General features: G+C 40.1%; 1 protein-coding gene across 5 annotated transcripts in view; it reads right to left on the reverse strand.

Moving 5' to 3' along the window:
- astn1 (astrotactin 1) overlaps positions 1–27,710 on the reverse strand; it is a 249,095-nt gene that overhangs the window by 155,306 nt on the left and 66,079 nt on the right. For 3 of the 5 annotated variants that reach the window (XM_022677737.2, XM_022677736.2, XM_022677739.2), the window contains exons 3-4: positions 12,006–12,399; positions 9,598–9,747 (exon numbers count right to left, since the gene is read on the reverse strand). In XM_022677737.2, coding sequence (XP_022533458.2) covers positions 9,598–9,747; positions 12,006–12,399 — 544 coding nt within the window. The remainder of the gene's footprint in view (positions 1–9,597; positions 9,748–12,005; positions 12,400–27,710) is intronic. The other 2 variants (XM_022677738.2, XM_022677740.2) reach the window with 1 other exon arrangement.

Below are 27,710 nucleotides of genomic sequence, written 5' to 3' on the forward strand. Positions count from 1 at the left end.
TTTACTTTAACTGTGAAAAAAAAAGCTTTTTAATGCTCAGAATTCTGTAGTTTAAATGAAATATAAATATTTTTTTATTGCATTCACATATGCAACAGGTGATCTGATCACAAGTGGCTATTATTATGAGTGAATGAGGTGCAAAGCTTTTCAGATTATTATGACCCAATCACTCAAACCCACTTCAGAGGTGCTCAAGGACACTCATGGCCACGTGTACATTATTCTGTGAGCACTAAGCGCCTTAATGCATGTTTGACTGTAATGGACAGGTGCCCGTATCAAATGCATAATTGAAATTGCATTTTAAAATAAAAGCGAGCCGCTGTTCATCAGTAAAATGCCCCGAGCACAACCTGTTCCCACGTATCTGGAGTTCTGAGGTCTTGTGTTTATTAGAGCAGAAAGAAACGCTGTGGTGTTTTAAAGTTTCTTTCACAGTCTGTTCTAAAATGTACTCCTTTATTGGGATGCACTAAAAATTGTTTTCGCAGTTTTTCACAGGATTTTGTTAAATTTGCAACTTCTCCACACTGTGTATATATAACAGCTTAAATTTATTTTTCTCTTGTTTTTAAAATAAAAAGCAATTACAAAACTTAAATATTTAATAAACACTACGCATTTTAGCATCCCAGCAGACAAATCAAACCAACAAATCTGCTAATATTTGGTGAGTAATCATGTACTCTGTTTAGGTGTTTAGGTACTCAACCGCTAGTAAACATGTGCTTGGCAGCTGCTGTGAAATACAAAAAAAAGGATAACCGATTTAAACCACATTATTTCCCACCTTGGCCACCGACTTGGCTGATATTCGAGGCATTATCACAACTCCTTTGAATGCAATAACAATAAAAATGATTTAATTGAACAATTATTTATACTACAGCTGTGTTTATTTGTTTATTTGCTGCTGCATTATCACAGCTGGCCATAAGGGGAGCTCTAAAAGGAGCCAGGAAAAGCCTGGAGAGAAAAGTTTAGGGCTCCTCCCCTTTCACGACCTGGAAAAATATCCTGTTTTATTCTCCAAACTGTACTCAAATAACAGCCTAAATGTATTTTTCTATTGTTTTTAAAATAAAAAGCAATTACAAAACTTATCAAAATGTAGAAATATTTAATAAACACTAAGCATTTTAACATCCCAGCAGACAAAAAAAAAAAAAACTAAGGACATTTTTTAAACTTCAAATCTGCTAATATTTGGTGAGTAATCATGTAAACTATTGTGCTTGGCGGCTGTTATGAAATACAAAAAAATTAATAATCATTCTAAACCTAAGAGAAATCTTCCTTAAACAGGCAGAACTGGAGACACTCTTCCGCGCCCAAGATTAAACTCACTAAAAATGTAACTACAGGAAGTACAGGTACAAATAAATACGTGCAAAATGCTTTGATATGTTAAAAAAATTAGACAAACAAATAAAAAAAAAAAAACAATATATTTGACATCATACAGAACACAAATCTATCAGGAATGATTTGTGGCGGAGTAACCGATGAGCCGTCCAATACATTTACCAGGCTTTCAGTCAATATGAAAACTGGAAGGTCATGTAAATAAACAGATTATTTTTCTTTAACATGAACATACACACACACACACACACACACACACACACTCTGATTCAGGCTATATTAACAAGAAATGATCATGTGACCGTCTGTTGCTGGTCTTCGCTTAATTGGCAATTAGTTTCTTTATTTGTCTGTTTGTTTATTTGTGTATTGATTAATACGCTGAATAAATGGGAAGAGCTACAAACCCCAGAACAACAGGCCCATTACAGACACACACAACATGCTTTAACTCCCTTTAATAATGTAAAAAAGATGCTACTTTATATGCACTTTAAATAAACAACTGTGTTACTGTGGATTACATGCTGTAAATCTTTCTCAATGCCAATAAACACGTGTACAATATTCACAGCTCATACTCCACCCGGGTCTAAATCAAATCACATAAATCAGGTGATTAATATCGAACCCTTCATGGACTGGTTGGAGATGTGTGATCAGGGATCAGGGCAAGACAAATATGAGATCTCAGAGTGAATAGGAGAAATGATCTAGTTCAGATTCCCAAACCAGTATGTACTGCCTGAATCTGAAGGAAAGAACATCCATTTAAAAGACATATACAGCTCTGGAAAAAAATAAGAGAGCACCTAAAAATGTTGAGTTTCTTTGATTTTACCAAATTAAAAATCAAGAGGAAGATGGATGATCACAAACCATCAAACCACCAAACTGAACTGCTTGAACTTTTACACCAGGAGTAAAGCAGCATAAAGTTATCCAAAAGCAGTGTGTAAGACTGGTGGAGGAGAACATGATGCCAAGATGCATGAAAACAACAATGTTCATTTTACTCAAACAAAAACCTATAAATAGCAAAATCAGAGAAGCTGATTCAGAAACTGAAGTGCTCTCTTCATTTTTTACAGAGCTGTATTTTTACACTATTTTCACTTTGATGTTTTTTGGCTAAAATCTGGTCTGAACAGTTCACATTCCTAAACTGACACTTACACACTAAAGAGCAGCAGAGCTTCACGTGTAGTTTCGGTTTCATCTTTTCCAGCATCACAGGAGCTATCAAACAGTTTTAGCATCTGGAGAGATCTATTACCTCACTTCACCCACACTGAATCCCTCACTCACTGCTGTCGTCCATTTTCACTTCTGCTCACACCCATTTCATCCATCTCTTTGACGTAAAAGGTGCATGAATTCTGATCTGGCTGAATCTAAAACATGCACCTGATTTTAGCACAACATTTTAAAGCGGTTTAAATTAGAAAATGTCAGATTCAGTGTGGTTTTTGTTGTTCACACTGCCACACAGATAACACACCAGCAACACACCATAAATATTATAAACCATATAGATAACCATAAAAGAAAATAATTATAAAGAGTTATTTTCCCCTTTTGTGTGAACGTAGCTAGTAGAGCTCATTCTTTGATATACTTTAAGACTTTAGCCCCTAAGTGATAGAGTGATCCGTGATTAAATTCATTAGTAGATAAAAACCCAAACTGACCCCAGATCAGCTCCCTCGCTCTGAGAATAAATGCAGGCATTTATGTGGAATCATCAGATATAATGATGAAATAATGAAGCAAATGGCAGTGATACAGGCGGTGATACAGGCGGTGATACAGGCGGTGATACAGGCGGTGATACAGGCACATTTTACATTTACAGTACAGAAAAAAGTATAATTTGACAATAATACAACATGAGAACACACAATTTACTCATACAACACACATCTTCACATATTTACAGAACACCAAATACAAATATACAGGTCCCCTCACACCGCACAATAAGTTTTAATAAAAATAAAAACATAAAAATATCTTCTGTATCAACTAATAGTTAATTAGCTCAGTTAAAGCTCTATAAAACTGCCCAAACACAACAGATTTACTCATATTTATATATTTATAGAACATTTCACTTTTAACATATTTCACACACTATAAGGTGCACTTAAAGTCCTTTAATTTTCCTAAAAATCGACATTGCTCCTTATAATCCGCTGCTCCTTATGTATGAATTCTAACCACGGCTAGCACTGCTGGAGCAGTATTAGCATTAGCTGGGAGTACATTAGACTAGTATTCTGCGCGTATACTGTGTTAAAAAAGCTACATGGGACAAATCACTAGCTAATATCTCTCTGGCTTACTAGTGTAGCTGCTAATGCTAATGCTGCTGCACCCAGCCTTAAAATAACTACAGTTTTGTTTACGTAACTTAGCTTAGCTAATTATTAGGAAAACATTATTGCCAATACCCGTCCTTGTTCCTTACTAGTCTCACACAAAATGTGGCTTATAATCTGGTGCACTTTATAATCTGGAAAATACGGTAAACATCTTCTGGGAATTAGATGTTTAGATATTTGTTTTAATCTTGTTTTAATAATCTCTGACTGATTGAAATAATCATCAGTTGCAGCTCTGATCAACAGTCAGACTCCTCTTTTTTAACTGTGAAGGTTAAGAAAGTATGCGTTGGTTTGGAGCTGAAAGGCGGGAGAATGACTGAGAGTTCTTTACAGAGATCTCATAGAGGCCTTTTTTGAGTTTTTGAGTTTCTCTTGGAGCATCTGAGTCTGTTCAGGCTCCACAAAAAAAAAAAAAATAAAGGTTCCACTACGTTAAAAAACATAGAAAACTGTACTCTGTAGTGTGAAAGAGCCTTAAGACAGAAAGACACACAGGAGAATAGAGAGAGATTTAGCCAGTTCCAACCGTACAGAATAAATTTCACACACGTACATCAGGGGTCACTGCTTACATAAGAGCCAGACACGAAAAAAATACATATATATATATATATATATATATATATATATATATATATATATATTTATATATATATATATATATATATATATATATATATATATATTTATATATATATATATATATATATATATATATATATATATATATATATATATATATATATATATATATATATAATTGTGCCGTATCACCCATTCCATTTCCCATTATATTATATTTCTACTAGAGACAGATTATATCTGTCCAGTATCATTTATTTTACTTTAATCCTGGATATATGGAGATATTTGGAGTGCGTTATTATTATTATTATTATTATTATTATTATTATTATTATTATTATTATTATTATTATTATTATTATTATTATTATTATTATTATTATTATATTCTGAATCATTGACTTCTGTTACTGTAAATCTGATAAAATTATTGTATTTTTTAATATCTCAGTTAGGGGTGTGCAGTATTATATTGTATGTAATAATATATATATATATATAATTTTTTTTTCTTTCAGTGTATAGTATTATTTTTTTTTTTTTTTTGTTTTATCATATCAGCAAGAGTATCGTTACTGCAAAAATACCATGAAATATCATCATGATATTATTTTAGGGCCCACCCCTAATATATATATATATATATATATATGATTCTTGTCTCATTTCAGTGGGAACCATATGAAGAGAGCACCACTAGCACAATAACAGCATGGCTCTTTAGATGCTCGGTCATAAAGCACCAAAGGCTCTATTTACTCTGGACAGAGCTTGAAAAACAATTCCAATATGCAATTCCTGAAACAAAGGCGTGAGATAGCACTGGCTTACAGATTACTCTCGCGCTGGAATGGGCCAATGTTTGAGCCATTTCATATATATATATATATATATATTTTTTTTTTCGGCTCTAATGCAGCTTTCTATTTCAAAAGAAAAACCTGCATCTGTGTCGGGTTCAAAGCGAGGATTGATATTCTAATATGCAGGTAATATTCTCAGCTACTGTAATGCCATTTGAGACATGGGAAAAGCGTGATGCATCAAGGCAAGTGTAATGGCAAATAATGCCTGCTTGTTTTTCACTCCAGACACGTTGTACGCTGTAATAAGAAAAGAGGGGGGAAAAAAGCATTGAGCGCAAACAAATCACTAAAACGTGAAAATAAAGGCCTCTCCTGCGCGGTCAGGATGAAAGCAGATGTGTACAGGTGGAGAACAGTACTCTGAGTTTACACACAGGTAAAGAATACTCTGAATACAGACGACAAATACTACACTCAACACAACCCGCAGGTCTGAGATACAACAGAGACTTCTGGAGCAACGAACCAACCAATAAACTCACAGAACAGAAAACAACGTAAACAACAACCAAAATTCATGCTGGATTAGGATCAAACATCAGCTAGAAGGTGAAGATCATTTAACTCCCAAAGAGTCTATACGATTAACTCCAGTTAAGAGTATATACACACGCACAGAGACATCCCAGAATACTCCGGTTAAGAGTATGTATAAATACACTGAATTAAATAAAACATTAAATAAACATAGAATAAAGGAATTTGTTTAAGATACAAATACAATACAAACAAGAAACACACAAAGTAATTTTAAAAATGAGTCTTCTTTCTACTCGAGTTTAAAATCAACATTTTAGACATGTCCGTAGCAAACAGCCGTGAAGTTTGTATAAAATCAGTCTTAATGTGCGTTCTGAGTCTCCGTTTGCTGGTATAATAGCCGATATAAAAAGAAAACAAGTGTCTGGGGCTCCATCAAAACCCACACGGCTGATTCCTGCCAATGTCAAACAGATTTTACAGTTCAGCCTCGTCTCAGAACGAATAATCTCAAAAACAACAGCGACTCTGACGAGCTCAGGCTCTGAACTTTAAGGTTATCATGAAAAGAAGGGAAAAGAGAGGGAGCGCGTCGGATGGCGCCTAAAGCCTTCAGATGCGGTGACGCCGGGATTTTTTTAGTTTATTTTTTTCTCTCTCAGATGACACCGGTGAGCGCTACAATTAGTCTTTCTGCCGAGCTAACAAAAGGAGAACAAAAGGAGCACCTTCAAAGGAATTAGTTGCAAATCTCACGGAACAGGTGAGGAGTGCTCGCCAGCCTCCGCAATTAGGCAGGGGCCAAAAGGTGCGCGGCTCCGCGGCGAGGAATAAAAGATGAGCTCGTTTAAATATTCAACACCCGGCGCCGATAGGCTCTCGGCATGCAGCACAGGTGTACACGCCTGACACAACTAAAAGTTATTTTGTTCCGCCGGGCCGAGAGCGGGAACCCAATCACCGCCAGCCTCCTGGAATCGCAATGTCAAGTCGTCACCGGATTGACGATCTGAAGGCGGCGCAGCGGGGACACTTACGCCGACGACTCTGACCTACAGAAATCCCATAAACAGCGGAAAGCGACCCGGGGAGTCCAGGAACCTCTTTAGTTAGATAATAAAGTAAAGAGAGAAGAAGCAGAAGAGAGAGAGAGAGAGAGAGAGAGATGCCAGGCGCGAGAGAGAGAGAGAGAGAGAGAGAGAGTAGGTGTGAAGGTGTGATGGCAAGAAAAGTGGGAAAAGATAAAAAAAAAAAAAAAACACACAAGTTGAGTCCATTGTAATCCACTGTAACGATGCAGACAGAAGCAGCCGAGTTCTGCAGCCCACACTCCCCCAGATTCAGCAGATCAGTTAGCCTGTTTAGTTCTTCATGCAGAGTATCACACACGGTTAATTATAGCGGCGAAGGAGAAAAAACACACGAGAAACGAAGCGAAGCTGCTTTGTTACAAATCACAGGAAAACAAAACAACAAAATGGGCAATATTCTCTTTAATTCTCTCTCTCTTCTGGTGTTCGCAGATAAGCAGAGCAGGAGAAACGAGACGCACTGATGATTTACTGTCTAGTAAAAAAAGGTAGCAGCTCAGGGCCTGTCAGAAACTCTTTAAAGATCAAGCAACAGAACACGAGCTGAAGTTGAATCGGAAAACAGCCGCCTGTGGAGCATTCACCAAACAGGCTCCGCTCTTACTCTGAGCTGAGAAAATAATGAGTAAACAGTGTTTAATACACGGTGTGCTTAAAAAACAAACAACTGCATCCATAACCATCTCAAAACCCTCTCATGCTTGTTGTATTCTCTGTTAGGAGAATCACAAAAGAAAAGAGAATAACGTCTGAATTTAACTGTATTTGCTGGTTTTTGTTATTTTATTTCTGCTCCTCATTTCAAGTAATTTAATCGAAAGCCTTGAACATCCTCTTCATCTGCACTGAATGACCAAAGATAAGGTAAGAGTCCGAATAATGAAAGTAACCGCAGGAGAAGTTCACGGAGAACAGGACAGGATAATTGCGCTGGTCTGAGGACCTCAGGCAGCATAAGAGCATGAGCACGGGAGGAACGCTCGTCTGGAAAAGCAGATTATTATCAAAAAGACAATTATTTTTTTGAAACTACAGCCAGGTTAGAAAGAACAAACACTGAAAAATCAAAGCAAATAAACCAGAAAAAAAAATCCAATATGATTTGTGTAACTCTAAGGTTATCAACCCGATCCGACCCAAAGAACCCCGATCCAATTCCTCTATTCCTCTGTTCGTTTCAGGCCCAGAACCTGACTGATTTAATCCAGCAGGAGAAATCTGATTGCTTTGAGGTCTGGGCTGTTCTTTACTGGATAGAATAAATGGTGGCCTAATGGGCAGGAGGTATTTTGGGACGGATCTAAATACCTCACTGTTCTGATTGGATAAAAAGTAAATATTTTCGTATAATATGATAGTTTAACTACAACTCAACAATCACAATATATCGCTTTATCGCTTAGAGTACTGTGATATATTGAATTGTACTGTATTTACTGTGTCCATCCTTTATAATCTGGTGCTCCTTATGTATGAATTCTACCAGTCAGGTATTAGAGTATCAGAAGTGAGTATTATTGGCCTGTAGTCTCTGTGTTTACCATGTTGAAACAAGCTAGTTACATGGAATAAACTAATATCGCTACCTAATATCGCCCTGGCTTAGCGGTTAACCCTTAATGCTAATGCTGCTGCACCCAGCCTTATTGTAAACCTGGAAATCTAAGCTTACTGAAAATAAACAGAAGTGCTTTACTCACCCAAATAAACAGGACGTTTTCAGGAGAGAACATCTGTATAGATTAACATCCAAAGCTCATTTGACTTTAATATATATATAATATATAATTACAGGTTAGTTTAGTCATCCCCACCACCACCCAGCGGTGAGACATGGCGACACCCCTGTTCCTTACTAGTGTCGCATAATGTGCCTTAAATCAGGTCCTGTATCATGACAGTGATATATTGAATTGTAACTCCTGTATTGTGATATGTACTAATGTATTATGTTGCCAGAAGTGTATTTTGATCTAATTTAATCTGCAGATGTTTAAGTGCCTCCCACTCTTCCACACCCACAAACAAAAAAGTAAAGATAGATCTAAAGAAATAAAGAGAGAAAGAAAGAACAAAGAGACTGTGATAACACATGCATTCTGATATATCAGGAGAAGAATGAAACATGTTTAAAATCTGTTAGTGATTAGAGTAGGGATTGGGTATGTGTGGAGATCAGAACACTCACAGAGGGGAAAGGAAAAATGAAAGTGAGAGAGAGAGAGCACTGCAGGAAATATGGAAAGGGGGGTGGAATAGTGAACATGTATATGAGAGCAGTACATGCCGTGGTGGTAATGGTGGTAGTGGTGGTAGTGGTGGTGGTAATGGTGGTGGTGGTAATGGTGGTGGTGATGGTGATGGTGGTGGTGGTAATGGTGGTGGTGGTAATGGTGGTAATGGTGGTGGTGGTGGTAATGGTGGTGGTGGTAATGGTGGTAATGGTGGTGGTGGTGATGGTGGTGATGGTGGTGATGGTGGTGATGGTAATGGTGGTGGTGATGGTAATGGTGGTGGTGGTAATGGTGGTGGTGGTAATGGTGGTGGTGGTAATGGTGGTGGTGGTGGTGGTAATGGTGGTAATGGTGGTGGTGGTAATGGTGGTGGTGGTAATGGTGGTGGTAGTAATGGTGGTGGTGGTGGTAATGGTGGTGGTGGTGGTAATGGTGGTAATGGTGGTGGTAATGGTGGTGGTAATGGTGGTGATGGTAATGGTGGTAATGGTGGTGGTAATGGTGGTGGTGGTGGTAATGGTGGTGGTGATGGTGGTAATGGTGGTGATGGTGGTGATGGTGGGTGTGTAGATGTCCGACCACTCACCGCGCGTTTTGCTGGACAGGCGCTTGCGCTGGTTGGTGGAGGTGGTGTGGGGGAGAAGAGTGTTTTGCTGGTGATTGCTGTCAACAGGACTGGTGGCTATGATGTTATCCTTGTACTTGCTCATTAGGGACAGTTTTGTATTGTCATTCCCTGATGGTAAAAAGGTGAATATTAGGCAGAGAGAGAGAAACAGATGGACAGAACATAATACCCACCTGCAGACTCTCGACACCAGAGCACAGCCTTTACTAGAGATCCCTTACGGCGTTCACACTGCAGAGAAGTGAAGCGTAGACTGTAGGAATATGGGGTTCCTTGTCCAAGATGTTTCTTGTCATTTTCACAGACGTTTTATTTTGTTTTCCTTAGAGCACACGGCCCTGATTTGTTTGGTTATCTTGTCTCCACCCTAGTCCTGCCCTGTCATAAGCGTTTTCACCTGTGTAGTTTGTAACCCCACACCCTTGTTATCTTCCCCAGGTGTTCCTTGTCTGTGTCTGTGTCTAATGTATAGACTCCATGTTGGCTTTGTTCTTGGTGGTGCTGTTTTGGCCCACAGTCAGGTTTTACAGGTTTTGTGTGGTTTGTTATCTTTATGTTGTTTGTTGGTTTGACTTTTTGCTTTTTTGAGGTAGTCCATTGTTAGTTTTATAGTCTTATTATTTGCCTCTTTGTTTATTTTTCTATTGCTATCAATAACAATATCAATTGAAACCAACTTGCACTTGCATCCAGCGCCAAAGTCTTTACAGATTTCCACAGATCACTGTTGCATCGCTGTCGCATCGCTGCAGTGTGAATGCATCGCTAAGAAGCGTTTAGTAGGTTTGCTCAGCGCTTCAGTGGCTAAATACGAAACAACCAAGTGCCTTCACAGGCCAGTGACTCAAAAGCTTTAACATTCTGTCACTCTCCATTATGCAGCGTTGCCAAGTACTACACGAGCCCAACCCTCAGTAATGAGCAACTCGCACGACAAAGACAACTGGCACTGCAGTTTTTATTGTATTATCCAAATTAACATGGCAGCATGAAATTACTCTACTCCAACATATCCTTTTGGGAATATTTATAGCAGCCTGCTCTTCCAGGCAGCCATCAACATCATTTCACATTCAATCAAGGCCACCATTTTCAATGCTGTGCATCCAATGAACCTGAATAGCCTCGCTGCCACTAACTCAGGTCATGTGACTCTTGTTGCTTTTAATGGTGTCGTGCCGAGTCCCACACAATGTCATGGATAATTTACTACACATCTAACAAGGTCCATTAGTGTGCGGCTTCATTTTGTGCCAGATTTTTAAAAAGTCTATCTAATATTGAAGATGTATTTTCCAAGGGTTTTCATAGGGAACTATATTCATTGAAGAATACCCTACAAATTATAATTTAACCTTTTAATTTTCTGCACAAACAGTGAGAAAAGAAAACTAAAAGTGGAATTGAAAAAGTAAAAGTAGCGAGATCAGTACAGAGATTAAACAGAGGAGACTAGCTCTACACAGATTAACCCTTTGAGGCACGGTGGTCACTGTCAAAACTGAGAAATCTATTCTACAGCTCTGGAACAAATTGAGAGATCACTTCAGTTTCTTTATTTATAGGTTTATATTTTGAGTAAAATGAACATTGATGTTTTATTCTATAAACTACAGACAACATTTCTCCCAAATTACAAATAAAAATATTCTCATTTAGAGCATTTATTTACAGATGTTTTAAGAGTTCAGAAATCAATATCTGGTGGAATAATCCTGGTTTTTAATCACAGTTTTAATTTCATGCATCTTGGCATCATGTTCTCCTCCACCAGTCTTACACACTGCTTTTGGATAACTTTATGCTGCTTTACTCCTGGTGCAAAAATTCAAGCAGTTCAGTTTGGTGGTTTGATGGTTTGTGATCATCCATCTTCCTCTTGATTATATTCCAGAGGTTTTTAATTTGGTAAAATCAAAGAAACTCATCATTTTTAAGCGCTCTCTTACTTTTTTTTTTCCAGAGCTGTATTTTTGTTCTCATTTCTCACTTTGTGTTAAAAGGGGAAAACTCAATATTTTCTCTACAAAATGTTTTTTTGTTTTTTTTTTTCTTTTTTATTGTATGGCTTATTTATTTATTTTATATTATAATATTTTTGAGCACACATGCCAGCCTTTATGACACTATTAAACTTTCCAGCCGCTCCTGTTAATAAATAAAAACACCGTAATATAGTGATATTACAAAAAATAAAGGTTTGTAATGTGTTCAGATCAGTAAATTTGACATGTTGATGGAGTTTCTCTGTGCCTGAAAGGGTTAAGAGAGAAGTGTCTGTTCTATCACAGGGGTTTATAGCTCTTCCCAGAAGCCCTCAGAGGCAGTAAAGAACATGTAGGAGCCTGTATGTAAGGGTAACGCACCGGGGGTGAGGTCCATGTTGGATTTCTCGTTGCAGCCCTGCAGAGAGTCGAGCGTTCGCGTCACCTGACTGGTGAAGTCCTCGCCCCCGTTCATGCACTCGCGCTGAAGGTGGTGCCGCAGGTCGGTGATGTCGTACTCGTACCCGTCCAGGATGGGCGTCTCCCGGATGCTGAGCGTGCCGCTGGAGTTGTGGCCCTGACCGCGAGAGTTACGCAGGCTCTCGCGCGCCTGGCCGCCCATCAGCACGGAAGGGATGTAGTGAATTTCGTTGGCCGCCTCGGCACTCGCGCTCTTCTGGGGCTGAGGCACACGGCGCCGTTTGCACCAGCGTCTGCGCGTGTACAGAATCAGCACCAGACACAGGATGGAGAGAAGCAGGGCGATCATACCTCCCTGCAGAGGAAGGAAAGAGAGAAAGGATGGAGCAGAAAAGAAAGAGAGAAAAGAGAGAAAGGACAAGAAAGAGAGGGTTAGCAAAGGTGAACAAACATCTATGAAAAAAAGACGAGAAATAGGACTAGGTGAATTATACTGAATAAATGATAACAGGAAATAATTGCCCAAACATCAGTGAAAATAATAAAATAAAAGCTTTAACAATTTAACCTAATCATAGACTTATTAATTTTAAGTAATACTATTTTTTTTGTCACAGCTCTAAAGCTGTGAATCAGTGCAGGGCATGAGGAAGAGAGCCGACAAACTCCGGTTTATGTTCATTTTGAGTTTTAAATTAAACTAAATAAAGTGTTTAGAACGATATTACTTATTATTAAGCTGTACAGGGCTAGTATAATAACGTTAGCTGATCTAATGTCACCTCAGCATTTGTTTGTTTACCAAAAGGCTGGGTGTGTTATTGATTGATTGAAAAATTTATGAGCAGCACTGCTAAAGTAAATTCATAACTAAACTTGCACTACTGAGGTAAAGTTATTTTTTTTTTTATAATTGTTTCACCACGTCAGCGTTGATGTCAGCGTTTTCAGAAAGCTTCGCACTACAGCTCCACTTGTAGTGCAGTTTTTAAAAATCTCCACTTTGGTTGGTTGGTTGGTTGGGGTTTTATTGAGACTCCAGCACAAACGCAGCTATTTGTGGCGTACACTTGGTTTTATATGTGTAGATAGAGTACAGTTGACTTAAAGACTACAGCATGTAACTCACTACATATGTATTACATGTGATGTTTGAGGTTTAGATGTGATAAAAGATTTAAATTTTCCCTGGTGTTTTTTTTTTTTTTCCAAAAAGGTCCTTTATGTTCATTTCTTGATAGTAAAATTGTCATCTTATATGGTTCTGGGCTGGACAGTCGATGAGGATGTGATTAATAGTGGGATGTTACATGGTTGACAAGATTGCATTTCATTGTTTTTTTATAAGGTGTCCCTGTGTTATTTTTGAGTGAATTACTTCACCTTGGAAGACGTTTTCAAAAAGCTCTGTTTTCAGTGACCAAAAACGCTGTTTTTATGTGGACGGAGAGCCAAAACAGAGATAAAAACCTATATATTTTTTAAAATATATACAGATTCCTCAGCAAAGCCTTTAATTTCAGCACAACCGTACTTCTAAAGGACGTCGGCAGTTTAGGGCACAAAGAATCCCAATCCAAATAATGACAGAGAGCGAGTCTCCGAGAGAAAGTCCTAATCTCCTCGTCTCTCTCTGGGTAGGACAGCAGTTGTACACACAGTCTGCATGAGTTGTTTGCCTACTCTGCATAGTGAAGGACGTAAGGACAACACCGAGCGGCACCTTATTGTAGGTCAGTCCCGTTTCATCTGCATGCACAGCGGAAAGTCCTGAAACTGCCCTAATTTGTTTTTATATTGATTAAAATTCCTCAGCGCTTTCAAAGTCATTACATCAGTTTCCTGGTCATGCACGATATGAAGTTAAGTATGTGACCAATTATAAACCGGAGAGCGACGTGTTGAGAAGGGATGGAGGAGGAGGAGGGTGGAGAATAAAGAGAATTTGTGATAGGGAAGTCACATTTCTCTCTCTCATCCATGAAAACTCAGGATAAAAGAGAACCAATTAGGATATTAAGCAATCGGAACACTTTTTCCCATCAGAAACACTGGAAGGAACTCTTTGAAACAAACGTAAAATTAGGAGTTTTAAATTAAAGTCTAGTGTGTGTCAATTACGGGTTATTCAGTAGATATGGCATAAATGTATTTATTTGGGTTTTTTTTTTAAATCAAGCTAAACAAAATTATATTATTATTTCCTGAAGCATAGTTTTCCACAGCTTTCACATCCACTTGGCCACATTTCAACAAACCAACAATTTAAAAAGATAAAGATTCATTGAATGCTTTACTTTTTTTTTTTTACATCCCAGCAGACAAACCAATAAAGCACCAAACACATTTACTTCAGTAGTGCTATTCTATTCCTGTACCTACCTCAGCAGTGCCATTGCAGATCACATGTAAGTGAAATTTACACAGGAAAAGCAGACAGACTTACATTACTAGTTACTATTATAGTCCTGTACAGCTCGTATATTTCAGCTGGATATTAGTTAGTTTGTGAAGAGTTAGTAGACTGTAGTGCTGTGCGATATATCAATAAATAACGTAAACCTTCTATCGTTCCTATCGTTTCTACAGTAATTTCATCAATTATTCATGCAAATATATAAAGTAGGCTACAATGAAATGTATTGGCGTGGTCACTTTGCGTAAACTCGGTTTATATAAGTGATAATAAAGTAATATTCACAAAAAAAAAGAAGGTTCGTAATGTGGTTTTGTGACGTGACACTGCTTTACGTTATTTAATGGTCACGCGCGGACACGCCGGTTTGTGACGTGCTTTACGTTATTAAACTCATGAGAGCTGAACAACAGAGACGCATTGTTCTTTTAATAAAATTATCTACTGCATCTACCTCATCTGTTTTTTTCATTATATATATATACATATATATTGCTGCACTAAAAGGTAGTAATTCTCATTTGTGGAAGTTTGGTTTAATGTCACTTTGAAATAAAGTTGGAAAAAAGTAAGCAATGATATTATTTTGTCATATTTTTCGAAGAATAACTGAAAACATACTAAAATGTGGTATAATACGATATATATATATATCATTATCATGATATATGATTTTTTCCATATCGCCCAGCACTAGTACACTGAGTAATCTTAGTTGCCAAAAAATATTCAGTCCATCCTGAGATAGAAATGTTACTGGATCATTTCAGTCGCAAAACGTCTACCGAATTCCTGGTCTACGCCCTGAATCAAACAAGACACCATACATACTTCAAACAGTAGACTGGTGCATTGTTGCAAAGTGTACATAAGTGTACCTGAGTGTACGTAAGTGTATGTAATGGCCCTCATCTGCCTAACATTAACCTTAAGTAGGAGATATTCAATACAGCAGCCGACCACAAAGCTACGAGACGAAAACCATACCATCACCACACATATATATATATATATAGCTCCAGAGACAACAGCTAATCACTTTCATCTAATCAGATTTCCTTCAGATCTGTCACTCTGCATTAGCCAAATGAGCAGCTTACAACTTTATGCTGGAGAAAATGAGGAAAGGCTGTACACAGGAGTTACAGGAGATCTGAAATGAGAGCAGACAGCCCAGCGCGTTATAAAGCAGCGCCATTAAAACCCAACAAAGAATCAGAGGCGAGCAGCGTGAGTGCCTGTAATCCAATTAGCTAAAGTAAAGATCGAAGGCATGCCTGTCAAATTTGTTAACAACTTTAATGATCTGTGGGGTAGGTTGTCTGCACCAGGGTGGAATGCTGCGATATTCATCTGTGCATCAGTAAACCCCGCGACATCTGCTGCTTTTATTATGACAAATCAAATCTAATATGATTTTCACTGTGCATACGTTTATATATATATATATATATATATATATATATATATATAAACACCCAGCACATATCACAATCTCATCCTGCAGTCTTATAGTGTTCGAGGACAAAAAAAACGACGTTATACGATATGCTTGGTGTTCACCCGTTGGGTTTTTTATAATTTATTTCTAATTTTAGCCCATTTTTCCCCAATTTTAAGAGTCAATTACCCAATCCCCTCTCACCCAATCACTGTCAGCCCTGTGTGAGATCTACAAAAATAAGAAATAATTACAATACAAAAAATAACTTGGAGCATTATTAAAATTTTGTATTTTTCGACCTATAAGGCGCCTTATAGGTCTGTGAAGTATTTAGATGCTCTTATCTGGGGAGCTGTCTGTTAACTTGTGGTTTCTGAGGCTGGTAACTCTGACTACTCTCGCTCTTCCTTTCCTCGAGGGGTCCTGATGAGTACCAGTTTCATCATCGTGTTCTTTTTGACTGCAATTTTTTTAGTAGTTTTTGCTTCTCATAATCTGGATTAGAACATTACTCAAATATTCACTATTCACTGTATACCTGTAACTCTACCTCTTCACAACCCCAGCTAGCACTGCTGGAGCAGCATTAGCATTACCAGCTACCCACACTAAGCGCTATTTAGCTCTTTTGCCGTTTAAAAGCTTGTTGAAACAAGCTAAGTGAGATCAACCGCTAGCTAATATCACCCTGGTTTACCAGGAACACTCAGGGTTCCTCAGAGTAGAGCTGTCGGTCGGCATGTACTCACGCTAACCATGGCTAGCCTTAGTGGAAATCTGGAAATCTAAGCTTACTATAAGTAAATGGAAATGCTCAACTCACCAAAATAAACAGTTTTTAGGAGTAGATTCTGTGTAGATGTCATCTATAAAAAACAAAAATACTGCTGCCAAGAATATTAAACATTTCAATGTGTTTTTACAAAAAAAAAGGAGAATTCTCTTTATTTTGTGATTGTTATAATGAGATCATTCTGCCCTTTGCTTAAAAAAAACTAACATTAGAGGAAACGTTGCTTTTTAATGACTTAAAATAAATGGGTCACTGTTCTGTATAAATTATTGGGTCATTTCACTTATTAAATCGAACACAGAAAGTGCTTTTTTGCCATTTTCGACTATATAATCTCGGTTGCCAAATATTTGTTGCATTCCCAATACTAAATGACTCTGACTGACTGTGCAAAGCTAGCAGAACTAACCCCAACAGACCTAAAGCTCTTACTACAGCAGAATTTCAACCAGGTACTACTGGAAAATACCTGAATGCTCTTATTACTTTGTAAATGTCAGGTAAGCTTGGAAACAGAGGAAGACGTACAGTAGCAGTCAAATCTTCTCATTTAATGTTTATATTATTTATTTTCCTACATTAGTAAATGAATAGTAAAGTGATCTATCAGATTATGAAGGAACACATAGTGAATCATGTAGTAACTTAAAAACAGTGTTAAACAAACTAAAATACTCTGTGAAGAAGCATTAAGGTACCTCTGATTAACCCATCCTGTACAACAGAGGGAACTTTCGCTCTTCTATTCTTTCCTGGGGCGGTCCTGATGAGTGCCAGTTTCATCATTATAACATTTCTAATGTTCTTTTTGACTGCATTTTTTTATCTTTATTTAGTTGAGTAGTTGTTGTTTCTCATAATCTGGATTAGAACATTACTCAAATATTCACTATTCACTGTGTTAGATGGGTGAAAAAAAGAGTTTATTTGATATAATTAATTTATATTATAAGTGTGTATTATGTGGTATTGCTGTGTGATTTATTTTGAATTCTGTTATTTGCTGGGATTGTGGTTTATTTTGGATTTTGTTTATTTGCTGTGATTCATGTGCTGTGTTTTGGGTTTGTTTATCACGGACTTCCTTAAGACCATCTAATTACCTGAACAGCTGAAACTGCCCTTGCAATTAATTATTGATTTTTTTTTTTGCCAATCAGAGCAGCGGGAGGGCGCGGAATGTCTGGACTCTTATTTTAAAAGGGTGGACTTTTATTGGGGGAGAGAGAGATCGGTGACAGCACCCGGGCAGGAAGCGGAGCTCGTGAAGGCAGCGCGAGTCGGGAGTGCGCAGGCCCAGAAGCAGCAGCGGCAACGGTGAACTCGGCGTGCCGCGTGGTGAGGACGCCGTGGGAGAACGAGCCGGAGTACGGACTAAAGTGGGCACCTGCAGCGGACCTGGGGGCTGCTGGAGACGGAGCATACGACGGCGGCCATTGTGAGCGCGTCGGGTCGAGCCATACACTGAGGGCGAGCTGCTGAAAGTTCTGGGTACAGTTGAGACTGTGCCCAGAGCGGTGTGAGTACAAACAGCATTGTTAAATTCAGTGTATGTGGCTGCAGAGCTGCTTTTATGAGGAGTATTACTCGGTGACTGGTATAAGTTCAGCTTAGTTTTATTAATCCTTGCTATGCTATGATTGAAGCTGATTAGCCCAAAGGGAACTGGTTACTGTTCAGCCTTTTCTGTGTCCTGTTAGAGCCGTGCGTGTACGCCTGTGGACTGAAGAGTGGGTTCCGCCTGCCTGGGAGTTGGTCAACTTAGAGACTGGGACACTTATAATTGTTTTGAGTATTTTGTTCATTGTTTTCTTTTTTTGTTTGAACTGTTGTTCCAGCCTAAGGTCTTAAGCTAAGGCTATATCTATTTTATTCTACAACATGCATGATTTTAGCTGGGTTTATATTTAAGGGGAACAATTATAATAAAGTTTGTTTTTCTTATTTTTTTGTCTCCTTCGGGTTATTTCACTGGTATATACTATATTCCCTCCCATACTGAACCATTTAGTCTAATAATTGAGCTAGGCTAGTTCCAGGGGTTATTTGGAGTGTGTGGTGTTTATTGGTGACATTAAGGGCATGATTGTGTATGGTAATTAGATCCCTTTGTGGATTAAAACTCTCTGGGTAAAATCAAGGGTCCTTTTTCTTTTAAGAGGTTCTTTTGTGTAATTAATTCAAACTCTGTGTTTATAGTGGGTTTAGAGCCCTAATACACACACCCTCATTACGTCCCTGGGACAGCCACACTTTTCTGGCGTAGTCGGCAGGGTCTGGGAGTGAAATAGTGTCCAGTTTCCCGAAGGAGAACAAATTCTTTTTTTTTTTAAAATGATGATGCCAGTCTTTCCAGGGGCCCCATGGGTACCCAAGTTTAAGGGTTTTGATGGGGACTTTGTGTATTCTGATTGGAAAGAACAGGTGCAAGGGTTGTTGGAAGTGCAAGACTTAAATGAATTAAGAAAAGTACAGATTTTAATGGGGGCATTAGCAGGGGAGGCTAAGCGAGAGATAAATGTTTTAGATGCTGGTGATCGTGATACGGCAGTTAAAATTTTTCAACACTTGGACAATTTATATGCAGCAGAGATACCCCTTCCTGTTTTAAGAGCTAGTTTCTTTGGATGTACACAGAGATCAGGTGAGACTTTTAAGGCCTTTGTGTTGCGATTAAGGGAGCTTTTCTGTAGGCTGCGGAGGCGAAGCCCGGAAGGAACCCTCACAGAAGTGCAGCTGAAAGACCAACTGTTATTGGGGCTGGAAGATGGACCCTTTCGACGTGCTTTACAAACTTATGCGCGGAGGACACCTGCAGGAACTTTTTCAGAGTTGCATCAAGAAGCATTGCTACTGGAGACAGAGTATGGAGCAAACAGGTACGAAACTTCATGTTCAGTTGTTCGGGAAACTGGTGTACCACATTCTCGTCCTCAGCAGGCTGATTGGAGAGCAGAGCTAAAACAAGAACTGTTGGAAGAAATGCGAGGCCAGATGCGTGAACTGACCCAAGAGGTAATTAAAGAATTAAAACCCTTGTGGCATGAATCCGTTCCTGATGTTCCATGTACCCAGGCACCTCGTCGGCCTGCTATGGCCACAACCAGTCGGGATCGGGGTCAGGTGCTGCCAAATAGCTGGGATGTGGATGGGAGGCCCATCTGTCGACGTTGTAAGCGGCCAGGCCACTTCGCTCGGAACTGTAGAGGAACTGCTGTAGCGGGGCCGCCTTTAAACTAGAGTGCCCCGCTGCAGAGGTCCAAGCGGTGGGGCCCACGACGGGGATGGATGAGGAGAGGACCACACAGACTTTTGTTGGGAATTGTCCTGTATTAGAGGTTCTTGTAGAAGACGTGAAATGTATTGGACTTCTAGATACCGGCTCCCAGGTAACATTGATGCAACATGGGATGTTAAAGAAACATTTTCCTCATTATCAGATGGGACAAGCCCCTATCCTAACTCTGAAAGCTGCTAATGGACTTGAAATACCTTATGTTGGCTATGCTGTATTGAACTTTGAGATAGCAGGAGTACAGATTCCAGAACGAGGAGTTGTAATTGTGAGAGACGAGTGTTCTTCGTATCCCATGATCATTGGGATGAACGTTCTTTCTGCATGTTGGAATAATCTTTTTCAGGAACAGGAACAACTGAGACTCAAGCAGCATCCCCACCGAGATGAAAGGGACACGTGGTGGCGGACATTTGCGAGTTGCCAACGAATTGCTGCACAGGTACAACGTGACGGGTTTGTGGGTAATGTCTGGTCTGCTAGCAGGTGCAGAGTTCGGGTACCTCCCGGGAGCGAAATCATTGTGTGGGGGCGTGTTCGAGCTGGTAACAACGGCCAAGAGTATTGTGGTCTGGTGGAGCCAATGCCTGACCAAGATGCCGTAGGTGTTGCACGCACCATCGCAAAGGTAAGACATGGGCGAGTTCCTGTCCGCCTGTGTAACGTTCACCCTTATGATGTGTTCATAGGGAGATTTCAGAAACTGGGAAAGCTGTACGAAGTACAACCTGCTGACGTTCATGGACAATGCGATCTCAAGTTATCTAGTAGTTCTGAAGGCGTGGTGGAAGTAAGCGTGATTGAGACGGTACCTGTGGGAACAGGAGGTTCAACTTTTGAGGTGAGCCAGCTAACTACTCACACAGATTTGACAACTTCACAACAAGCGGTATTGAGTCAGTTATTGCACAAATGGTCCAGTGTTTTCTCCCAGAGTGAGGAAGATTTTGGGTGTACAGATGCAATCCAACATTGCATACCTACCGGCGACGCCCTTCCTAGTAGGGAGCGATTTCGACCGTTACCACCGAATATGTATCAAGAAATGCGGGTTTTGCTTGCTGATATGCTGGATAAAGGTGTTATTTCAGAGAGCTCTAGTCCTTGGGCTGCCCCAGTCGTCATGGTCCGTAAGAAAGATGGAAGTTGGAGGTTTTGTGTAGATTATCGGAAGTTAAACGCTGTGACTCATAAAGATGCTTTCCCTCTCCCTAGGATCGAAGAAACCTTAACCACCTTGACCCAAGCAGAGTGGTTTACCACCCTTGATTTGGCCAGCGGCTACTGGCAGGTTGGTGTACATCCTGATGATCAGCCAAAGACTGCATTTGCCACGCCCCTAGGATTATACCATTTCCGACGAATGCCGTTTGGATTATGCAATGCCCCTGCAACTTTCCAGAGATTGATGCAGCATTGCTTGAGGGGACAGGTAGCAGAATTTTTGTTTGTTTATTTAGACGATATAATTATTCATTCTGCTGATTTTTCTCTACACGTACAGCACCTCGAACAAGTTTTTGAGCGCCTTAGTCGCTATGGATTGAAATTAAGATCTGATAAGTGTAAATTGTTTCGGAGGCAAGTTAAATTCCTGGGACATGTTGTAAACAAGCAAGGCGTGCACCCTGATCCAGAGAAAGTGGCTGCTGTCCAAGAATGGGCTACTCCCACAACCATCCGTGAGGTGAGAGCCTTCCTGGGACTGGCTGGCTATTATAGACGTTTCATTGACGGATTTGCTAAACTAGCACGGCCTCTGAACTCCCTGCTAGTTGGGGTACCAGTAAATAGGAAAAGTTCCCACCGTGGGATAAATTGGACACCTGAATGTCAGAATGCATTTGAATGTTTGAAGTCGTGCCTTCTCCAAGCTCCTATTTTAGCCTATGCTGATTTTTCAGCTCCTTTTATTGTGTATACTGACGCCAGCAGCCAAGGGTTGGGCGCGGTGCTATCCCAAATGCAGGATGGACGTGAACGTGTCATTGCATATGCCAGTCGGAGCCTTCATCCGAGCGAAAAGAATGATGCGAACTACAGTTCGTTCAAATTGGAGCTGTTGGCCCTGAAGTGGGCTGTCACTGAGAAATTTCGGGATTATCTGATGGGTTCCAAGTTCATGGTGATGACTGATAATAATCCGGTGGCCCATTTGCAGTCCGCCAAATTGGGAGCAACTGAGCAAAGGTGGGTAGCTCAACTGGCTAATTTTGACTTCGAAGTGAAGTACCGGGCTGGTCGTGAAAATTTGAATGCTGATGCCTTGTCTAGATTCCCTTGTGTAAGAGTCCCCCCAGGTGCAAATGTGGTGACTGCTGAGTTGCAGGAAGTCACAGCCGAACAAGACATGGCCATAGGAGGTGTGGACTGGCAACAAGCTCAAGAACAAGATGAGGAAATCTGTACTGTGAAGAGGTATGTGGATGCGGGAATTTTCCCCAAGGTCACTGAGAGGAGGGCTTTGCCGAGGACGGTGCAGCAGTTGTTGCGGCAGAGGTCCAGGTTTCAGAGTAAGGATGGACTTCTACATAGACTGATCCTTGATCCATGTACTAATGAGCCCCATTTACAGATTGTTTGTCCGAAACGGTGGCAGAAAGAGGTCTGGGAGCGTTACCACGAGGCGACAGGTCATGCAGGAGTAGAGAAGACACTGCTCCGCATACGGAACCACTTTTATTGGCCCCAAATGGAGGAGAAGGTGAGAGGGTTCCATTCCGGGTGCGTTTCTTGTGGCCTGCAGAAAGGTAAGGGGGATCCTAAGGCCCCACTACACCCTATTAACGTGTCCTTCCCTCTAGAGGTGCTAGCGTTAGACTTTTTGTCCTTGGGTAGGTCTAACGATACTTACCAGAATATCTTAGTCGCTATAGACATGTTTACTCGTTATGCATGGGCAATTCCGACTAGAGACCAAACAGCACAGACCACTGTGAAGGCGTTATGGTCACATGTAATCCAGACGTTCGGGTGTCCCCTTAGGTTCCATTCAGATAGAGGTCCTAATTTCGAGTCAGCCTTGTTCCAACAGCTATGTGAGGTTTATGGTATAACCCGTAGTAGGACTACTTCATATCACCCTGCTGGGAATGGCAGAGTGGAGCGTATGAATCAGACTTTACTCCATATGCTGCGTACCTTAGAGGTAGAGAAACAGGATAGGTGGCCAGCATTTCTCCCTGAGTTGCTGCAAGCGTATAATAACACTGTCCATAGTGCAACTGGGTTTACACCATCTTATTTGATGTTTGGCAGAGTGGTACGTACCCCGGTAGATATGAGTTTGGGTGTAGAAGAGCGACAGTCAAGAAAAAGTTGGAGTGGGTGGGTACAGGACCATCACCAGAAACTAAAGTGGGCATATGGTGTGGCTAAACAAAGGATGGATGGTGTGGCCAGTCAGTCTAAGAAGCAGTATGACCGTACCGCTAAGGCCACCCCTTTTCTTCCAGGTCAGAGGGTCTGGGTAAGAGATAGGAATAGACAGGGGCGAGGAAAGTTGTGTGGTTGGTGGGACCCCATGCCATATGTGGTGGTTGAGTTGGTTGGGGGTACTGGGGTAGTGTATAAGGTGAGGCCTGAGCAGGGAGGACCAGAGAAGACGCTCCATAGAAATGCTTTAAAGCTTTGTGTAGCTGAGCCCCATAGCCCTTTACAGAACCAGTATGAGAGTAGGGAACCAGAGGTGGAAGATGGGTTTGTTCCATATAGTGTTTGGACTGCAACCCCAATTGTACCAGCAGAAGGGACCGACGCTATTCCTATACGGCGTTCCACTCGTGTTAATTTCGGCCAATTGCCTGCTCGATATCGGGACTTTTCTTAGTTACAGCAGGGACTGCTTATGTTTTAGCATGGGGGGGTGTTAGATGGGTGAAAAAAAGAGTTTATTTGATATAATTAATTTATATTATAAGTGTGTATTATGTGGTATTGCTGTGTGATTTATTTTGAATTCTGTTATTTGCTGGGATTGTGGTTTATTTTGGATTTTGTTTATTTGCTGTGATTCATGTGCTGTGTTTTGGGTTTGTTTATCACGGACTTCCTTAAGACCATCTAATTACCTGAACAGCTGAAACTGCCCTTGCAATTAATTATTGATTTTTTTTTTTGCCAATCAGAGCAGCGGGAGGGCGCGGAATGTCTGGACTCTTATTTTAAAAGGGTGGACTTTTATTGGGGGAGAGAGAGATCGGTGACAGCACCCGGGCAGGAAGCGGAGCTCGTGAAGGCAGCGCGAGTCGGGAGTGCGCAGGCCCAGAAGCAGCAGCGGCAACGGTGAACTCGGCGTGCCGCGTGGTGAGGACGCCGTGGGAGAACGAGCCGGAGTACGGACTAAAGTGGGCACCTGCAGCGGACCTGGGGGCTGCTGGAGACGGAGCATACGACGGCGGCCATTGTGAGCGCGTCGGGTCGAGCCATACACTGAGGGCGAGCTGCTGAAAGTTCTGGGTACAGTTGAGACTGTGCCCAGAGCGGTGTGAGTACAAACAGCATTGTTAAATTCAGTGTATGTGGCTGCAGAGCTGCTTTTATGAGGAGTATTACTCGGTGACTGGTATAAGTTCAGCTTAGTTTTATTAATCCTTGCTATGCTATGATTGAAGCTGATTAGCCCAAAGGGAACTGGTTACTGTTCAGCCTTTTCTGTGTCCTGTTAGAGCCGTGCGTGTACGCCTGTGGACTGAAGAGTGGGTTCCGCCTGCCTGGGAGTTGGTCAACTTAGAGACTGGGACACTTATAATTGTTTTGAGTATTTTGTTCATTGTTTTCTTTTTTTGTTTGAACTGTTGTTCCAGCCTAAGGTCTTAAGCTAAGGCTATATCTATTTTATTCTACAACATGCATGATTTTAGCTGGGTTTATATTTAAGGGGAACAATTATAATAAAGTTTGTTTTTCTTATTTTTTTGTCTCCTTCGGGTTATTTCACTGGTATATACTATATTCCCTCCCATACTGAACCATTTAGTCTAATAATTGAGCTAGGCTAGTTCCAGGGGTTATTTGGAGTGTGTGGTGTTTATTGGTGACATTAAGGGCATGATTGTGTATGGTAATTAGATCCCTTTGTGGATTAAAACTCTCTGGGTAAAATCAAGGGTCCTTTTTCTTTTAAGAGGTTCTTTTGTGTAATTAATTCAAACTCTGTGTTTATAGTGGGTTTAGAGCCCTAATACACACACCCTCATTACGTCCCTGGGACACACTGTATACCTGTAACTCTACCTCTTCACTACTTTACTTTAACTGATGCTCTCAAACACTTTAAGAGACTAAAATGCTAAAAATATATGCTAAAAAACAGAGCCATATGCTAATATGCTAAAAAAAATATGCTAAAAAACAGAGCCATATGCTAACAGCAAATTAGCTTAGCACATGGTAACAAAACAGGCAGAAAGAAAAAAAACAGGGTAGAAAAGGGTCTAAACTACACAAATGTGACTGTAAGAATCTGCTATTTAATTAAATAAGGAAATTAGATTTTTTATTTCAATATAAAGTGTTATAAGAGAGTAATGTTTTAAAAGAAAAACTGTGTGTGTGTGTGTGTGTGTGTGTGTGTGTGTGTGTGTGTGTGCGCATATATAAGAGTGGTTCAGAGGTTTGTACTATTAATGAGCGGGTCACTGCCGGACACTTCTCCTTATGGCTCTTTATCTGATCCGGGTGCCATCAGTAGAATAAATGCACGGTGGCAGGAGGAAATGGCCTCTCCGTTCCGGAGAGAGTGTGGCCATAAAACAAGGTATTATCAGCCACTTAAACTCTGAATACCAGCTGCAGCGCACAGACCACAGGGGGAATGTGGGGTAATGCTGGGTGAGCTCTCAGATGACCCACTGATGCATTTACTGCAGTACTTGCACTCTGATCTGATCTGAAATTAAATATCAGATCTGATCCAATCAAATCCAATCAGAATAAGTCTCTGTGCTTGTATATATATTTTATCACAGGTTAAATAGGATGAGCTGCTGATTAATATTGAAGTACAATTACTTTTATTTTTTAGTAACAGATTCAGTATTTTGATTATAACAGGACATTCTGTGCAGATTTATATATATATATATATTTATATATAATCCAGATTCAGGTTTGGGTTTGATGGATTGGTCACTGTTAGGCCCTTAACCCTCACTTCTCCCAGGGAACAACAGCAGTGGCTGCCCACCACTCCGGGCACGTGTTCCTACTGGTGTGTGTGTGTGTATGTACTGTACCAGATGGTGGTAAACAATATGGTCTTCTTCTTGTAGTCACTTCCTGCATGTGTGTATGTTTGTGTGTGTGTGTGTGTGTGTGTGTGTGTGTGTGTGTGTGTGTGTGTGTGTGTGTGTGTGTGTGTGTGTGTGTGTGTGTGTGTGTGTGTGTGTGTGGTGGTACAAACTAGCCTTGGGTCGATGAATGATATTATCGTATATAGTCATTATTTAAGCTGGTAATATTTTGTGCATTATCGTTCATACCATAACTATGTGAGATTTTTGGTTGCTCTGCAACATAACGTTTTGAGTTTCTTAAAAACTGGTCACGTATTTTTCATTTTTGTGGTTTTATTTTGACTTTAAAAAGCTGTGAGGTGTGCTGTGGCATGCCCAGGTACAGTACTTGGAGTCCCAGGGTGATTGCTCACATTAACACTTGCCATTGGTGCAGGTGTGTGCACCTAACCAAATTCTGAGCTGGGTAAAATTTTAAAATTTATAATAATAATTTAAAATAACAATTATATATATTTTTCTTGTATTAAGATTCACTGTTGTCCTTGTCGTTGTGTGGGGCACTTAATCAATTTTTAAAGATAATATTGTTCAACAATAATTCCGATGATGATGATGATGATGATGATAATCTTTGTCTGAACTGATATCTGTTGTATATTGATCTACGGATGTTGATAACTAATAACAGGCATGGAACCAACCATCAATACCGTGATTAATATCTTTTACGATATGCTATTGATTAGTGGAGTCAATCATCAATATTTGATATATTTTTGCATGAATGTATTTTTGTTTTATTAAAACAATATTATTAATAGGATAATCACGATAATGATTTTATCGCAATATCGATATTTTGTCCGACCCCTAATCCACCTTCAGCCGTGATGCTGAGCTGAGATTCTGTACATCCTTTAAAACACATCCTCACTGTCTTCTGCCACCGTTCACTGTTCACTGTTCACCGTTCACCGTCAGTCCTGTACTCCCTGCTCTTCACCAGCTTCCTGCAGACACTCACGACTGATTTAAACACCAACACTGACCTACATATCCAGAAACACACCATCCCTTCCTTACCCGACAGCTATGGTCAAAACTTTAAGTAGAGTCCACTGACCTTCATCTTCCACTCAGCCTGACTCTCCATCATTCACTTTCCTCTGTCCTGCTGGAACACAGTTCCTCTGAGTGCTGAAGAGCTGAGTCACCGACTGCTTTCAAATGCAGAGTAAGGATCTCTGAGTCTCTCATAAAACAAGTTTTTGTTGGGATATATTATCCCAGAAATAACTAAGATAAATAGTATTATTATTATCATAATTATTATTGATAGGCCATGTAACAAGACCAGCTTACAAATTAGAGGCATAGAGATTTCTCTCCCAAAAAAAATGTTTATTTGGCTTAGTAATGTGCATCTGTTCATTTACAGTAGCTTAGATGCCTGAATTTCTCCAGCACCAAGGCTGAAGC

Source organism: Astyanax mexicanus, chromosome 8, assembly GCF_023375975.1.
Source record: "Astyanax mexicanus isolate ESR-SI-001 chromosome 8, AstMex3_surface, whole genome shotgun sequence".
Taxonomy (NCBI): Eukaryota; Metazoa; Chordata; class Actinopteri; order Characiformes; family Acestrorhamphidae; genus Astyanax; species Astyanax mexicanus.